At 43.8% G+C, this 18,144-nt stretch overlaps 2 protein-coding genes across 2 annotated transcripts in view; both read right to left on the reverse strand.

Annotated features, from left to right (window-relative positions):
• The window catches only part of znf385d (zinc finger protein 385D), a 465,630-nt gene that overhangs the window by 440,970 nt on the left and 6,516 nt on the right, over positions 1–18,144 (reverse strand). The window lies entirely within an intron of this gene.
• Positions 775–18,144, reverse strand: part of nek10 (NIMA-related kinase 10) — a gene marked incomplete at its 5' end in the record, with an annotated part of 31,719 nt that continues 14,349 nt past the window's right edge. The window contains 25 exons of the mRNA XM_079560721.1: positions 775–838; positions 909–964; positions 1,631–1,656; positions 1,823–1,904; positions 1,979–2,089; positions 2,171–2,277; positions 5,177–5,214; positions 5,291–5,336; positions 5,606–5,674; positions 6,047–6,117; positions 6,778–6,999; positions 7,850–7,920; positions 8,106–8,235; positions 9,941–10,016; positions 10,089–10,191; positions 10,657–10,778; positions 10,849–10,894; positions 10,970–11,107; positions 12,303–12,431; positions 12,631–12,733; positions 15,322–15,386; positions 15,463–15,528; positions 15,605–15,666; positions 17,499–17,638; positions 17,707–17,931. Of these exons, the coding sequence (XP_079416847.1) occupies positions 802–838; positions 909–964; positions 1,631–1,656; positions 1,823–1,904; positions 1,979–2,089; positions 2,171–2,277; positions 5,177–5,214; positions 5,291–5,336; positions 5,606–5,674; positions 6,047–6,117; positions 6,778–6,999; positions 7,850–7,920; positions 8,106–8,235; positions 9,941–10,016; positions 10,089–10,191; positions 10,657–10,778; positions 10,849–10,894; positions 10,970–11,107; positions 12,303–12,431; positions 12,631–12,733; positions 15,322–15,386; positions 15,463–15,528; positions 15,605–15,666; positions 17,499–17,638; positions 17,707–17,931 (2,341 nt within the window). The 3' untranslated portion in view covers positions 775–801. The remainder of the gene's footprint in view (positions 839–908; positions 965–1,630; positions 1,657–1,822; positions 1,905–1,978; positions 2,090–2,170; positions 2,278–5,176; positions 5,215–5,290; positions 5,337–5,605; positions 5,675–6,046; positions 6,118–6,777; positions 7,000–7,849; positions 7,921–8,105; positions 8,236–9,940; positions 10,017–10,088; positions 10,192–10,656; positions 10,779–10,848; positions 10,895–10,969; positions 11,108–12,302; positions 12,432–12,630; positions 12,734–15,321; positions 15,387–15,462; positions 15,529–15,604; positions 15,667–17,498; positions 17,639–17,706; positions 17,932–18,144) is intronic.

The following is an 18,144-nucleotide window of genomic DNA, read 5'->3' on the forward strand; positions in this document are numbered from 1 at the left end:
AGAATCTGCCGTCACTTTGACCAATGAGAAGAGCTTCCCTGTGAACTGACCTGTCAGGCACGTGCACAGGGAACAGGGAGGGGCTTTCAGGTCCAATCAGAAGAGGAGGAAGTTTGATCGTTTACTTAAATAAATTCTCATCTTCTCTCCTCATTCTGCAAACTTTCAGAGCATCACTATAAACTATATGATCATGACAGTTGTGGGCAGTCATGTGATCCATCATCTTGCTGTAGTTACATTTTGGTTTCAAAAAGTCATATTTTGCAGTCGGTGTAATATCTTAGATGTCGATTCAGAACAGTGACGTTTGTGTTCCAACATCAGCCACTTTTAACTTCATGCACTCATCATGTGCTTTGTTTTTCACACAGTTCAGATGAAAATAATCCTCACTAAAACTATACGAATCGTGTCAGTGCCTTTGTATCCCGATCTCAACAGTGCCGCACCCTAACCCGATCAAACTGGATATATCATCTTACAGGTTTATTTAAGCTTTATTTATACAGGAAAAAACCTCGGAGATGAAAAGAAACTCTTTACAAGGATGTCCTGACCAAGATGAGCAGCACTACATTCATATATCAGTAATCAATAATCCATACATAATCATTCAAACATAAAGCTCACAGGAAATCAGAAGCATCATTGGTCAAATCTGATCACTTACTACAGTATGTAAACTCCATCAGGAAATGAAAAGATCGAACAGAATAGTCCTTATTATAAATATCATATCATCGTCATATCGTATCATATACTGTACAGTTAATAAATATATATATCATTTTTATTTGGTCACTTCTTTTCTTGTTCTCGTCCTTTGATCGTGCACCTAAAATGAGAGCTCAGTTAAAACTCACCAAAGGCCCACAGTTACAGTGAGTCCATGTTTCCCCGCTCACCTGCTGTGGGTGGATTTGTAATATCCATTTTCTTCAAGCAGCTCCTCAATAAAGCCCTGAAATGATCAGCAAGAGTCACTTTTCTTTCTCTTAACCTGAACCCAGCGCATTTTCTCCAGTTTGGTTTTACTCAAATCTGCATTTGCGAAATTTTCTCACAAAAATGAGAACACTTTTGTCTCATTTTTGTCGTCTTTTGTTTTTTTGTCACAGCTTTTTTTCCAGCTCTTTTTTGTCATGTTTTTGCCTCGTTTTCATCCTCGTTATCAACACTATTTTGATGCTTTTTTAGAAGCTTTTAGATTTGGGTAAAGCCAAATTGGAGAAAATGTGCTTGGTTCAGGTGGGGGTCAAGAGGTCGAAAGGGAAGTAAAGTGGTAAATAAAGTAAGTAAATGTAAGATATATGGTTGTTCATGTAAGTCTGCATTTTTATGATGATAAACTGGACCTGCTAAACAGGTTTATTTAATGTTAAATTCCTTTCAAACTTTTCATGTCATTTTGCTCCGCTTGCTCAGAGGCTATTCCAGCAGCAGGACACCCTGCTAGGGAGGAAGGATCCTGGACATTCAGAAACATCCATTGCCAACATCTTTGAAAGTACCGATTCAACGAAGAAAATGCAAGATGCTGAAAATGATCGCTAAATGTCTTTAAATAAATACCCTGACTTTAATGCAATCAGGCTGTTTTACTGCAGTGGGAAATGATGTCACTGACCTGCATTTGCTCATATGTGACGCCATCTGCTGCAGGACACAAATGTCAACATCAAGATCAAAAGACCCATTTTAAAATCATTCCGAGGTCTGAACAGGTTTATACACAATGGACATGGTGTTGCCTAAACAACTGCAACTATTGCGCTTGAAATCAGATTGTGATTCCTCCGAGAGCCCACATGCCCAGTACCTGTGCAGTCGGTATCAGGCTGAAGCAGCGACCAGTCGAGGACCAAACTTAGCTCCATCACTTCTGCAGACGTCTGGAGGAGCTGCAGATGTAAATGTGATATAAATGCTTCACCTTGAAACATGAGTCTCCCTCATGATAGAGCTGCTGACACACCTTGCTGAGCTCCACCCTGAGGCCGTGTGGGTCGCTGCGCCTGTTGAACAGAGCTTTCTTGAACCTCTCCACTAGGTGGCGCTTTGAGTCGTGCGGAGGAGTGGGAGGAAGCTGCGCAGAAGCAAAAGGTCAATGTCTCTGCCACCAAACAACTGCATTTTCTAGTACAGTTTCATTGGGTGTGGGTCGTACCTGTGTGATGAAGATGATTTTGTGCAGCTGCAGGAGGAGTCTGTTTACCGGGTCGTCGATCTGCCGGAGTTTGCTCGGAGAGACGCACAGACCGGCTGACGTCGAGCCTGGACAAGCCACATGGAAGGGCATCTTCATACGCATTTATCCGTGGTCATTTTCATAGATTTCAGGCGACACCACTAGAGGGCGGCCGTTGCTACCAGGCATTCTCCCATTCTCCTGCCATAGACAGTGATGAAGCTCTGCCTGTTTTTCCCTTTTCAAAGCTAAAAACAAATCAGGGAGCAGGGCCGGCTAACTTGTAAGCAAAGGTAAGACTCATTCATTTCTCTTGTCGTTTGAGTTTCGTTGCTGAACATCGTCACACAAAAAAGCTGCTTTTGCCTTTGAGTGGTTCAGATCCTACCTCGAGGAACGAACACACTATGTCGCCATCGGAAACTGTGTCTCAGACCTAATAGCATTGACCTGTGGCGTTCCCCAGGGGTCTATTCTGGGGCCCCTCTTGTGCAATTTGTACATGCTCCCGCTAGGTCAATTAATATGAGGTAACAATGTATCTTATCATAATTACGCAGACGATAGGCAGATCTATGTTTCATTGACAGTGGGGGAACATGGGCCTGTAGATTCACTGTGTCATTGTATCAAACAGATTAGTGCGTGGATGCAAAATAACGTCCTCCAGCTGAATACAGATAGAACTGAGATAATCGTCTTTGGCCCACAAAAACACAGAGAGGTGGTTATTGGTCACCTTGAAGCTCTTTCATTGGCACCCAAAAGTCAAGTTAGAAATCTCGGGGTGATCATGGACTCAGACCTGAATTTGAACAGTCATATGAAGTCCATTACATCAGCGGCCTATTACCACCTCAAAAACATTGCCAAAATAAAAAACATAGTGTCCAAACCAGACTTGGAGAGACTAATTCATGCAGCAAAAGTCTGGAACAGCCTCAATGAGGATCTGAGACAGGCCTCAACCCTGAGCATTTTTAAGTCCAGGCTGAAAGGACACCTTTTTACTGCAGCCTATGGAGATTGAAACTTTTTTATTTTATTTTAATGTAATTGTAACTAATGATTTGTTTTTTTGATTTTCACTGTGTTTTTAATGCTTTTTATTGAGTTTTTAATGCTTTTTATTCTATTTTTACTATGTTTGGTGTTACTGTGAGGCACAGTGAGTTGTCATGTACATGAAATGTGCCATACAAATAAACTTGCCTTGCCTTGCCTTTGAATCATCTTCACATTTTACTTTTGAAGTGCTACAGGAAGTGTTTATTAGCCCTGATTATCCAGGCGATGGCCCATTCTAGTGCAGGTGGAAGACAGTGTTGTAGATTATGCAAAAGAAGTTAACTTTTGCCAAATAGATGCTAGTGACCGACCAATTAGACCACAATAATTATTGGATAAAGAGATCAGCAAAGGACAGCAGGTTCTGTGGGTGATCCACAGAAGATCAATGAGTGTAGTGTGTTTATGATGCTTATTCTGTGGAGTAAATTGAGATGACATGTTTGGAGTTGAACTGGTGTGACTGGTGTGTAGCCTGTGGTGTTTCCTGTGGAACACCACAGGCTACACTGAAGCACACTGTATACATGTAGCATGTGGTGTTCCATGTAGCCTGTGGTTCCCTGTAGCATGTGGTGTTCCCTGTAGCATGTGGTGTTCCATGTAACATGTGTTCCATGTAGCCTGTGGTTCCATGTAGCCTGTGGTTCCCTGTAGCATGTGGTGTTCCCTGTAGCATGTGGTGTTCCATGTAACATGTGTTCCATGTAGCCTGTGGTTCCATGTAGCCTGTGGTTCCCTGTAGCATGTGGTGTTCCCTGTAGCATGTGGTGTTCCATGTAACATGTGTTCCATGTAGCCTGTGGTTCCATGTAGCCTGTGGTTCCATGTAGCATGTGGTTCCCTGTAGCATGTGGTGCTCCATGTAGCCTGCGGTTCCATGTAGCATGTGGTGTTCCATGTAGCCTGTGGTTCCATGTAGCATGTGGTGTTCCATGTAGCATGTGGTGTTCCCTGTAGCCTGTGGTTCCATGTAGCATGTGGTGTTCCATGTAGCATGTGGTGTTCCCTGTAGCCTGTGGTTCCCTGTAGCATGTGGTGTTCCCTGTAGCCTGTGGTTCCCTGTAGCATGTGGTGCTCCATGTAGCCTGTGGTTCCCTGTAGCATGTGGTGTTCCATGTAGCATGTGGTGTTCCCTGTAGCCTGTGGTTCCCTGTAGCATGTGGTGTTCCCTGTAGCCTGTGGTTCCCTGTAGCATGTGGTGCTCCATGTAGCCTGTGGTTCCATGTAGCATGTGGTGTTCCCTGTAGCCTGTGGTTCCCTGTAGCATGTGGTGTTCCCTGTAGCCTGTGGTTCCCTGTAGCATGTGGTGCTCCATGTAGCCTGTGGTTCCCTGTAGCATGTGGTGTTCCATGTAGCCTGTGGTTCCATGTAGCATGTGGTGTTCCCTGTAGCCTGTGGTTCCCTGTAGCATGTGGTGCTCCATGTAGCCTGTGGTTCCATGTAGCATGTGGTTCCATGTAGCATGTGTTGCTCCATGTAACATGTGTTCATGTGTAATGTGAAACTGATGATGGGCGAGTTGTGCAAGTGAACTTAGCCGGTAAAGTCAAACCTATTGTAAATCAGCTGTCCATGTTATTGGCCGTTTGTACAGAACTAAACTTTGTGTATTAAGGGCTTATCTCGGTCTATCCCTTTCTTCTATTTTATTCATTACCAAAAAATAAAAATAAAATGAGGATATTTTTCCACTTGCCTTTGTAGATGTTTGAAGCCAGACTTACCCGGGTGATTTTAAGAGACCATACAACTTGATTATATTCTAAAGAATGTTTTCAAAATGTAGTGATAAACGTCTATTCGCTTTTTCCATTGCGTAATGTGGGATGGCTATAGCGAATAGACGTGCTTTTCAGAACATAACTGAAGAGCTACAGGGATAGCTGCTTTAAAAGTGTGAATATTCTTTAGTACCTAGTCTGGATTTCATCTTTAAAGAAACACAGTCCCCACTGAAACAAAGGTTGTCTTAGTAATAATTTTCTTTCATTTGCCAGTTGATAAAACTGTAGAGGAGACTTCTCTTACCGTTGTGTGAACTGCTCAGGGCTAAGACACAAGTTTGGGGCAAGACCTACCATTCAGATCAGAACAAATGTTCAAAGAAAGGTCATTTGAAACATGAAAATGCATTGTCTTAAAAAACAACGGAACACCGGGCTTGTTCGGTCTCGTTTAGAAATATGAACTGCTCTCCCAGATACCGAATAGAAACCAATGAATAGCCCGCAATAATGTATCACTAATGCAAACTCAGTCATCCCATTTACACTTGTATTCTTGTACTCCCGATTACCCACACAGCACACCTTTGGAGAGAGATGTTTAAAAAGGGCTACAGACCACAGAGTTCTCCAGAGAATCTGCTGGGATTGAGCTCCAGCAGCTCATCCTCTTCATCCGAGCCGTCGCCTGAAGCAGAAACAATCTTAAGCTTTGTTGCAATGACCGTAAGCATTTACACCGGGACAAGGTACAGGTGCCCCGCCCTGTCTAAAAAAAGGACCAGGCAGTCATTTGTGCCACAAGCCAATTTACAATTAAACAAACCAACAATATGAAGTAACCAACAGTGATTTTTCTATTCTGCACAGCTGGTCTGTCAGAGAAGGTTTGAAGGAATGTAGGTTACGATTTTAACATCATTTAAACTTAGGTTGACGGGCCGTGGTTGTCAATGTTTGGATTTGTCTGCTGTGGTCACTGTTGTCTTTGTGTATCTCCACTCACTGCAAATGAATTTCCCCACGGGGACAATACATTTCTACTACTGCTTAGATTGACCTGTGTCCGCAGCAGCACTCTGGTCACGGCGAGTGGACAAATCCGACTTCAGAACGGATCCATCCTGGAATCAGCCGAGAAAGGTTTGGAAATAATCCAAGGGAAGACAAATGAGACTTCCATACACAAAGTTATTCAAAGTATTTCACTGAGAAAAGCAGGAAAGAAGGGCTGATTTCAAATTCAGCTGTAAACAACAAGGAAACCAAGTGCTTTCACATGGAATAAACAGTTATTTTCATGCAAACACAATACAACAATGCAAACTGATCACTCTCAATGTCCCATTCACCAACAGTGTGTCACTTGAAAAGCATTTTTGTGTTAAAAGTGTTCTACAAGTGTTCTGCTTTACTCAGTCGTTTAAAACTACTTTAGCAGAGCCATGGGAACCTATTTTGGTTAGGGAGAAGATTGCCCCACAAAAATGCATTTTCCTATTTGTGGCGTTCCCACAAATAGGAAAAAGCACAATTCCTATTTATTAATATTAACAATGCGCAAACCATACAACCAGGACGTGCTGCAGCACCTTCAGCACCCTGGGTTCCCACGGCCTTGTACTTTAGGACGCCATAACTAAGTTAAGGAAAGTCTTGCTTCAAAAATATCAAAGTTAAGTTAACTTTGATATTTTTGAAAAAGTCAAAAGTATTTGTACAAATGGAACAAAATCCCACTCGAGGTCTGGCTTTGAACATGCAAACCTGGTTCAAAGTGTAAAAAAAAGCAGATTTAATGATAAATATGTGACCTCTGTTGGCGCAGAGTAGATGGCGCTGTGGTTCCTTTGCCGGAAGTACATGTGCGCCCTCTTCCTGTCCCGCTGGGCCCTGCGCTCCAGTGCATTATGGGAGGTGTGGAGGTGGTCCATGGCTCTCAGTAACAGGTCAGAGATCCTGGAGCTTACCTCCACGATGTCCGGCCGCTGCTCGGGCTCCGGGCTCAGGCACCTGCTCACACCATAGAGGGGGGGGGGGGTTTGCATCACATCAAACGTCAGTCTGAATTACAATCATCAGTCGTGCTGGGCCCTGTTAAACGAAAGAAGTTTAGGTTCTAACTTTTGCCCAATTTTTTTTGTTCCCCTTTTTGCTCATTTCTTTATTACTAATATTTTACCTGGTGCCCCCCATTTCCACTTTTTTTTTTCCCACAACACTTTCCTCATTTTTTCTTACCCTAATGATCACTAAGCTAGTTATTTCACTCTTTTTGTTTCCTCCATAAACCCATGTGTTAATTCAGAGTTTAATGTCCTCCGTGAGAATCACATGACAGAAATTCTGTTGAAAATAAAGATAAGCCAAGATTTAAAAGGTGTTTTAAGGACTGCTAGTCTTCCCGAGGTTCTTTTCAAAGATTTCAATTACATGATTTACAAAATAAAATAAAATTGCACGATTTAAAGCCTCTCTTACTCTTTTTTGCCGGACTGGAATGGTTGCATTCCCATTGCATCGCTAGATGCCCCACCTTCAAAACAGCGCGCAACTTTGACCACAGAAGCAGACGAGCACCCATACCCTCACAGCACACACCCCTCACCCGCCCCCGCACCATGTAAACACAAACATGTGCCGGGATCACAAAATGTTTGAGGCAGAAGAAGCTGCAACAGTAAGCGGCTAACACAGTCAGAGTTTAGCATTATGACAGAAGTTTACAAAAAGATCGTTAACAGACAAACGCTGGAATCCTCATAAATGTCCGTTTACTATGTGTTATTAGCAAAAGCTGAGTTGATATTTTTCCACACAAACGGAAAGGTCAGGTTTTATGTTATAAATGTCAGTGACTCACCATCGGATCATGTTGACCACTCTGTCCGAGCAGCTGCCACTGTCGACAGGTTCATACTGCGCCTCCACAATCTGCATAGAACACAGTGCACTTTAGACAGAATGAGCAGTTTCACAATTTTGGGGAAAATAACTTATCGCAATTCTTCTGCTGACTATATTGATCACCAAAGTTTCAGTGTTGAAGTCTTTGCTCCATAAATCGTAACTGTTGTTGAGGGAATAAGGAGAAAAGTGTGTGTCCTTAATGAGATAACCTTGTTGGCCAGAGAGAGCATGTTGGAGCTGTAAAACGGCGGCCGCAGAGTCACCATCTGGTAGAGCACGCAGCCCAGAGCCCAGACGTCAGCCTTCTCCCCATAAGGCTCGTTCTTCACCACCTCTGGACTGAAACACAACATATCGTCGCTACAGGACTGAAACAACAGGATATTTAAGACCATTTCACACATGCATTAGTTAGGTCACCCTAAAGGGGCTCTCGACCCGAGAGCAGCACTTTTGGGTCAGTGTGAATCCAACCACAGCACTTTAGGCCGGTCTGAACGCGTGTTGCTGTCGATGCTTGTCGTAATGGGAATAAGTTCGTTGAACAGCTGATCGTAAGACGTGGCTGATGATGCGGCGCTTGGTGCGGACGCATGTGAACACGGATTGAACTAACTTTGAGTAAATCCAAGGGCTACCGACCACAAGGTTCTCTAACATGAGAAAACGGGCTTAGTCGTCTACAAAAACCTCAAACCAGAGTCCTGTGACTGGCCAATGTTAAGGCAATGCTTTTGAATACTCTCACCACTTTTGGAGACCATTGCAATTTATTGGATCTAACAGACAAGACAATGAGCTTTGTGCCATTTTTTGTTTCATGCAGATAGGTTTAGGACTCTCGGAGTACAAACACTGGAACTCCTCAGGGCCGTGTACTTTGCCCCTGGCTCTTCTCCCTGTAAACAAACTGCTGCACCTCCAGTCACCAGTCAGTAAAACTGATCAAGTCTGCTGACGACACCACCCTCATCGGGCTCATCTCGGACGGTGATGAGTTCGCCTACAGGAGAGAGGTGGACTGGCTGGTGCAGCCAAAACAACCAGGAGCTGAACGCCCAGAAGACAGTGGATATGATCGTGGACTTCAGCCCCCAGTGGGGCTGCGTCTTTCCCCCCTCACCCTGACAGACTCTCCTACCCTCATCTTCATCGTGGATTCCTTCACCATCACCCAGGACCTCAAATGGGAGCCAACCATCAGCTCCCTCATCAAGAAGGCCCAGCAGAGGATGTTCTTCCTGTGGCAGCTGAAGAAACGTAAGCTCCCGACCAAGATGCCGGTGCAGTTCTACGCGGCCATCACCGCGTGGTTCTCCGGAGCTACAGACCGGGACAAGCTTCGACTGCAGCGCATTGTGCTGCTGCTGAGAAGGTGATTGGCTGTGAGCTCCCATCTCTCCAGGACCTGTTCACCTCCAGGGCCCGGAGGTGTGGGGGTCAGTTCCTAGCTGAGACCTCTCACCCTGGACACGGACTATTCACCCCTCTCCCCTCAGGCAGGAGGCTACGGTCCATACAGACCAATACCTCTCTCCCCCTCCTGCGGGTACTCTGGTTTCCCCTACCACTAAAAATATGTACAATACAGTGCATCCGGAAAGCATTCACACCCCTAAACGTTTCTCATATTTTGTCATGTTACATCCTCATTCCAAAACTGATTAAGTTTGTTTGATGACAAAAAAACAATCTACATGGCTGTAGTATAAATGTATATGTGTTACCATCGTTGGTAGAGTAACATCTTTGGTCATAGTGTCACAGTTGTAAATGGGCTTTCGGTCAGGCATCATTTAGCACTTAAAATAATTATAGCACAGATTCTCTTATTGTATTATGTGCAAGATCTTTGATCTTTGTTTATAATGACCGTAGAAACTACTAGTACTACTACAACTACTATGACTACTACTATTCTTATTCTGAGATATTATCAATGCATAAGAAATAAAAAAAAACAACAACAGAATTTTGCATTAAAGATTGGGGAAAAACTCCAACATTCTTGTCAGGAACTTGAAGCAGATTGGAGTCAACTCACCAGGAGTACAGGATGGTGCCCACGACGGAGGTGAGTTTGCTGTTCTCCTGCTTCTGCTTCGCCAGGCCAAAGTCCGCTGGGGAGGAGGGACACTGGTGTTTAGATTTGTGCAGTGGTGTGAGGTTCAGTGACAGACGTTGCCACTCACTGATGGTGACCTTGTCCCGCTCTCCCAGCATGATGTTGTTCGGAGACAGGTCCCGGTGCACGATGCGCTTGTCCCGGTGCAGGTACCGCAGAGCCAGGCACATCTGTGACAGCAATGACAAAACCACAACACACTGTGAGCACTACAGGATGGTTTACCACTGGCCTGAAAAACAAACAAACATGTTGTATCCGAGAGGCCTATTGCTCACATAGGCTACGAGATTATCTGGCAACCATAACTGAAGAAAGCGCCAACAGAGGGGGATAAAAGGCACCAGATAGGACTTTGTCAAGTGGAGAAGTTGGGTAATTGCACCTAGACAATGATGGGCACGTCAATAGAATGTGCAGTGTGTCCTGTGTTTTGTAGCTTTACGGTTTAAGTTCAAGGGCTTATTGTATTGCAAATGGCCTGGACTACCGACTATTGTAATGAAAATGAATGAGAGGGCTGGTCTTGACTCAAAAGTCCTGGGCCAATTTTTTCTGCCAGTCCAGCCCTTGCCCTATAGTAACAGTTTGTCCAGATAAGCATAAACTGGAGTGGAGCAGCTTGTGGAGCAGACCTGGATGAAGATGTTCCATACTCGTTCCTCAGTGAAGCGCTGGTTCTTCTCCTTCAGAGAGCTCAGGTGCTCGGCCAGAGGAACGCCCTCGATCAGCTCCATCACGATGTAGAGCTTCTCCCCTCAAACACAGCACAGGACAGTTATGGGACGCTCGAATAACGTCTTTGACAACCACAGATGTACAAGTACCTTCCAAAAACGTCTTGTAATACTTGACAATATTCGGATGGGCCATCTACAGAGAGTAAGAAGACACGATGTTTTGTCCAATCCGTCAGTGAAATGAAGAGTGTGAGGATGCAGTGATTGCCTGTTCTCGGACGATGGACAGCTCAGAGATGATCTTCTCCACGTTGCTGTCTCTAGATTTCTTGTCTTTGCCGAAGGCCGGGTTGTGGAGGTTCACCTCCTTCAGAGCCAACAGCGTCTGGCTGCTCTGCTTCCTCACCTGACGCCAGACGAAATAAAACTCTTACCATACACATTTCAAAAAGCGTTCTTCTAAGGTTACAGCAAAGTGTCTCAAGACAAAGTCACTCCTTCAGTGCTGTCTCTGGACCAATAGGAACAAAGATATTTTTACTTTTTTGATACCAGTAGTACAGTACCTAAACGTTTTTCCATACTGGTATTGTTTAATGATACCCATCCCTGTTCATCACACACCCCCCACACACTCACAAACTCATGCCACATGGTATAATAAAGTTTACTAAGCTAAATCGTCCCCTCGTGGTCAGGAGTTTGCTGACTGCAAAGCCGTTCTTAAAGGAACAGGCCACCATTTTTCTGTACTGAGATATGTTCTTACCCGAGTCTGGTCTTTGTGCCCGTGGAAGAAATTGGTCGCTTCTAACTTCACCCCCGTTTGGAGCGATGGGAATACATTGGGAGAGGCCAAATGCACGTTTTGCATGAATGAGCGCACGCACAAAGACCAGACAGGTACGAATCAACTCGTCTAAGCTCAGGTAAGAATCTCAGTATGGAAAAACGGTGGCTTGTTCCTTAAAATGAGACGTAGATGGTACTTGTCATTGGTCAACAGTCTGACTAGAAGAACATATTCAGAGCAAGAATTCCCAGAATGCACCTGACGATCCACCCTCACAGTGGATTCAGTGCTAGTCTCATTATTCCGCTTTGAATTAATTCATTAACTCATACCCCCATATTGCCAGGCGTTTTAGATTATTTTCACTGAGTTTTCAAGACCCAAAGAATATTGTGAACTATGACAATGTAAAATCTGAAAGATTATTGTCCTTCCCTCGTCTGAGATCATGGTATATCTAAAGAAGTAGCCGCAGTTTCTACTTCTGCTCCCTGTGATCGGGCATCCAAAGAACACTGCTGCCACCTGCTGACTCAATAAAACAATGTAAGATCTTTACATGGAAGTTGCATAAGACTTTACTGCACGTTCCCACTGAAAGACATGGCAGTCAATGAGTTAACAGGTGGTGGTGCCAGACCGTTCAATATTCTATACAGAAGGCCATTGATTAAAAAAAAAGATTTTAAAAAAGTTCATTCTATTTAAGAGGTGGTTTAGAGATGGTACAGGAAAAAAGAGAATCAATGTAAATGAACATAAATGTGTGGAATAAGTATTTACAGACACAGTAAAGGGTGGGCTTGACCTTGAAGACGGTCCCGAAGGCCCCGGTGCCCAGATGGTCCAGGACGGAGTATCCACTGATGACTCTGAGCGGAGGCCGGGTCTGGTCCACAGACACGATACTGTCCCTCAAAGTCTGCAGCTCCTCCTCCTGTGGGACGCACACGGCCCGGATTACAGGACACTTTGCACTTACAGAACTCAATCACCAACCAAACTGAAAGGGGGTCCAATTTAGGCCTTTTTTAGTTCGTAAGAGGAATGTGTTTAGTTTACAGCAACATGTAAACTAAATGTTAGATTTGCAATCAAAGTGCCTCCAAATGTTTTCAAAGTGTTCAATCTCTCACCGAGTAGAACAGGACTGCATCCTGCAGAGTCTCGTAGGCCGCGAGCTCCCGAACATAATGGCCAACATCAATAAACAGCTCGAAGAGGTCTGTGGGAAAGAGCCTGGGAGGAACACGTCGTATAAGAACTGTGGGAAATATTTACTCATTCTTTTATAATACAAACATCTTAATTTTAAAGCAAGACGCTGCAGGCGAGAACATCAGATTTTTTTTTTGTTGACACATTAGACACAATTTTTGCTAAAACACAACACAACACAATTATATTTAAGATTTTGCTTAACATTTGACCCAGCTTATGTCGTTCATAGTTTCACCTCCCTATTGGACAATGACAGGAAGTGACCCAGAGGCAAACCATTTCAAACTGTTTTGTATGTGGGACATGGGCGGCATCAGCTTCTGAAGATAATTTCTCAAATTGGTATCAATGTAATAAAAAAAAAAAGAATAAAGATTATCTTTGTCGTAATGGGGCAGGCACAAATTCAATATAAAGTACACACCTACAGGATTGTACAGTCAGGTCCATAAATATAGGGGACATCAACTCAATTCTTCTGTTTTAGGCTCTGTAAACCACCACAATCGCACCAAAGATGTACAACTGCAGACTTTCAGCTTCATTTGAAAGTATTTACATCCAAATCAGATGAACGGTTTTGGAATTACAAGTGTTTTTATTTATGTGAGCCTCCCACTTTTCAAGGGACCGTAAGTTATGGGACACTTGGCTGCTCAGCTGGTGTTTGCTCTTCCCTCATAACCCATTCATAAGGAACACATGAGACGTCCAGAGTTATTTGCATTTTGGATATTGTTGCTATTATTTTCAACATGAGATCCAAAGAGCTATCAGTATCAGTGAAGCAAGCCATTATTAGGCTGAAAAATCAAAACAACCCCATCAGGGAGATAGCAAACATATTAGGCTAAATCAACAGTTTGGAACATTATTAAAAAGAAAGAACACACCAGTGAGCTCAACAACATCAAAAGACCCAGAAGACCACTGATGACAAATGCGGTGAATGACCAAAGAATTCTTTCCCTGGTGAAGAAAACCCTTCACAACAACAGGTCAGATCAAAAACACTCTCCAGGAGGTGGTGTATGTGTGTGAAAAGTCAACAATCAAGAGAAGACTTCACCAGAGAGAATACAGACGAGTAACCACAAGGTGTAAACCACTGGTGAGCCTCAAAAACAGGAGGCCAAAAAAAATCTAATCTTTACAGTTATGAAACAACATCCTAGGACAGATGAGACAAAGATCAACTTGTACCAGAGTGATGGGAAGAGAAACATATGGAGAAATAAAGGATTTGCTCATGATTGAAAACATCCCACCTCCTCAGTGAAACATGGTGGAGCAGCATCATGGCATGGGCTTGTCTGGGCATGTGGAACTGGTTCACTTGTATTTATTGATGATGTGACTGTTGACAAAAGCAGCAGGATGAATTCTGAAGTGTTTCGGACAATATTATGAGCTCATATTCAGCCAAATGCTTGGACACCGCTTCACAGTGCAGATGGACAATGACCCAAAGCTGCTGTCAAAGCCAAAGAGCTTTTTAAGGCAAAGAAGTGAAATGTTATTCAGTGGCCACGTTAATCACCTGACATGAATCCAACTGAGCAGCATTTCACTAGTTGAACTGAAGGGAAAATGTCCCAAAAACAAGCAGGAACTGAAGACATTTACAGTAGAGGCCTGGAGAGCATCACCAGGGATGAAACCCAGCGTCTGGTGATGTCTGTGCCCTCGAGACTTCAGATGAATCCTTTCATCTGTCATCTGCATCTGTCATTTCATCTGACTGCAAAGAATTTGCAACCAATTATAAAAAATGAAAAAGTTTGATTCATAATTGTCCCATTACTTATGGCCCCTTGAAAAGTGGGAGGCTCACATAAAAACACTTGTAATTCCTACACCGTTTATCTGATTTGGATGTAAATAACCTCAAAGCTGAAAGTCTGCAATTTAACTACATATTGTTTGCGTCAGTTCAAATCCATTGTGGTTGTTTATAGAGCCAAAAACATAACCATTGAGTCGATATCTGGACCTGACTGTATATATTGAGGGTAATTGTGTGGATTTTGAACTGGTTAACTGTTGAAGATCTGTTGTCATCATTATGTTGCTTTCAAGCATGTAGTACAGTGTTTCCCAACCAGGGGTACAGGGACCCCTTACCAGAATTGGAATTACAAATGATAAAACGGAGTTGTATTTCAATAAAACGTAAAAGTTGGTAGAATAATCGAGGCGGGGGTACTCGGATATATATACTATATACTGTAGAATAACATTGTGATGATCATCTTATATGAAGTCCCCCAGGAAGAATAGCAGTAGCCATTCTCCGGTAATGTGGTTCCTAATCACAAATAATCATAAACAGGGTGCACGGAATCCCCCCAACAAGACGCTGTAATCCAAACATGGTCTTTTTCCTTTGTGGAAGACGCCAACCGCCAAAGTCCAGGTGGATACACAGACGCATGGGCAGACGTTACAAATATAAGGTCCATCCATCCGTCAACATTTCCACTTTAGTAGCTTCTACAGAGTCCACACTTTACAGGCTTGGACTTGACACGATTTGGAAGGTTTTTTTAGGGGGATTTTTCTTATTCTCCTGCAGCGTCTGGCCTTACCATACGATTGATCCGCACCGTTTAAAGAGATGCCTGTTCCTCTCCACGCTGAACAGAAAGCGCAGGGCCCTGAACGCGTAGCACTGTCAACACAAATATTTCAGTTATGGTTTTTTTCTTCGCCAGATACAACTTTCCAGCCTCTACTGTGTTTGAAACCTGTAAGGCCTTTGCTTCAGAGGCCGGAGGGAGGATGAACTTGGAGATTATGAACACTCCGTTTTCCTGCGAAGAGAAGGACCTGCAGTTATCCACAGAAGAGTAAATGGAGTCAGTCGAGGGGGCGAGGAGCTGCGAGCACCTGAACTATGCTGAGGGCGCAAGAGTCGTCCAGGCTGAGCTCTGTCAGAGCAGCGATGCATGCTGGGAACAAACATGAGCACAGAAGCCTTTCATCATTAATCCCTTAGAAGCAGAGGACGGTCAGACAATGTGTTGTGTAACAATCACTATGGAAAGAATCAAAACTTACTTCAGAAGGACAGAACAAAAAGGTTTAACAATTTAGTTTTCAAGATGGCTCTTTCTTTTTTTGGTCCGGCTAAGAAAAAAAAGAGTTCAGAGTCTAACTAGAAACTGATCCAAACAAAAACTCCTAAACTAAACCCAGTTCAAAAGGCAAAGTTAAAGTGGAAAAGCTGGTCACCCAACTGTGGCCAAAAAACATATGGCTAACTGGTGATGGGGGGAAAAGGGAAACACACACACACACACGCACACACGCACGCACGCACGCACGCACACACACACACACACACACACAAAATGTCAAAAAGAATATTTAAGTGCAAAAAGAAAACAAAATCAGCAAAAAAGAGAAAGAAAAAAAATTGGACATTGGTCCTCATTCACGTTCTTACGCACACATTTGTTCTTAAGGCTTTCTTAGGAAGATTTTTGGCATTCACAAAACTTGTTCTTAGCTGAAAACGCTCCTCTCTAAGAACAAATCCTAAGAACACTCAGGAGGACTCTTACGAACAAAAAATCTACAGTTCTGTACACAATCATGCTCCTGATGGAAGCCAACATTCTGAGTCATATATATTTGTACATATTAAATCATGTATAAATTAATTCCAGAATGTAAATATATAAACGTCATTTGATAAAGACCAATGTGGGTCTCAATCCTACGACCTTGTGCCCCTGAGGCGTGCAGTCTACTCAACAAGCTAACCGAGCGGAGTATTGCTTTGTCCCCGCATCTATTTAACAGACTGACCCGCGGGAAGAGAAGGAAAACCCTTCCACGATGTACAGGTTATATCTATTTAAACATTTTGTAATGAGAGCTAATCCGCGTGCCCAAAGGTTTAGGAGGGTTCTTCAGCGCGATTATTTGGGGGTTTGTTGGTTATTATTAGTTTTGGATTTGTGTTTGGTCATTCATTTCCTCCTTTACTGCCTATTGCAAGTGGTACTTTTTTGTCCTTATAAGGTGAATCAGAGGTGGTGACATATGCTAATTAGTCCTCACATGCACGCGCTTGCAAGTTGGGATTCACGAAACTCAGAACACACGTGGATCTTCCTACTTAAAAACGAGTCGAGAATCTGCCACGGTTTCCTTATACTCCCTTCGTAAGAACGGATATGAAGAAGTTTCTTAAAGCAGTACTAAGTAACTCTTCCCCCTAGAGGCCATAAGCGCAACTGCAGGTGTAGTAGCAAGTTACGATTTTTTAACTTATTAATTGTCTTGGAGAGTAAATACGACGCTGACAGAAAAGGCGAAGAGAAAGAGGGTTACTGTACATCCAATTATACAATGGAAATATTTTTTTTCACTCAAACTTTGCTGTAAATACTGTTTAAAGTGACGCTAGCCCGCAGTTAGCTTTGCCCGTTAGCATGTTAGCTTCTTCTTCGTGATTCCATTAGTGTGTATTGCTTTCTCCGGACCGGTGGCAGTCAAGTTGCAAACATGGTTTTCTGGCCAGAGACACCAGGGGGAGATGAAAGACCCTCCAATCATCCCATAGACACTTGTATCACCCCCACAGGGACTACGAAACGGATTTATTAAGGTAAACAAGTTACTTAGCACTGCTTTAAGAAGATGTTCATGAATGAGGCCCAACGTGCCCACATCACATTCAGGAAGTCATTTCTACTAATCATGTAGCAAGTGGTGGAGATGATTTTACTGAGGCTGGGGGTTATCCTATCCTGTTCCGTGTGGTTGCACTGACCGGCCTGTAGAGCGGCGATGTGGTCCTGCTGCTCCTGTGGGCTCAGCTCCTCTGTCAGGTGCTGCCTCTCGATGCGTCCCGCTGCGTTGGCGCTGGACAGAGTCTCAATGGAGGAGCGGTCCCAAACGTACGGCCTGTCACTGTTACAGAGACACGGTCAAAGGACTGGGGTGTTGGCGATTGGTTAGGCTGGGATCATTTTGTGGACCTGTCGAGAAGCCGCAGCAGCTGCTGGACGCCCCCCCAGCTCCTGATCTCCGCTCGGGCCTCGGGGTCCTCGCATATCTGCACCAGGACCCAGCACACGCTCCACAGCAGTTTGAGGTGGTGTCCATGGAGCAGGCTGAGGAGCGCGGGCACCCCACCCAGGGCCCGCAGCTGCTCCCGGACGTCCCGCACAGAGGAGAGGAGGCGCAGCAGCTCAGCGCACATCCTGCACAGTCAACAAGTGCTTAAAGGTCTGACTTATGGATTATTTGGTTTTGTTTTTCATGCAGTGAGATCTGTGTCCAGTTTTCTTCTTTGACATCTTATAGTCTGATTGTCGGAGTCAAACTTTCCCTTTAGAATGTTTAATATTTGAGGTAACATGTTTCCCACGTGTCATAAATACTGACATGCTTGGTGTCCATGTGACTCAGCCTTG

The sequence above is a fragment of the Gobius niger genome (genome assembly GCF_951799975.1).
Source record: "Gobius niger genome assembly, chromosome: 8".
Lineage (NCBI taxonomy): Eukaryota > Metazoa > Chordata > Actinopteri > Gobiiformes > Gobiidae > Gobius > Gobius niger.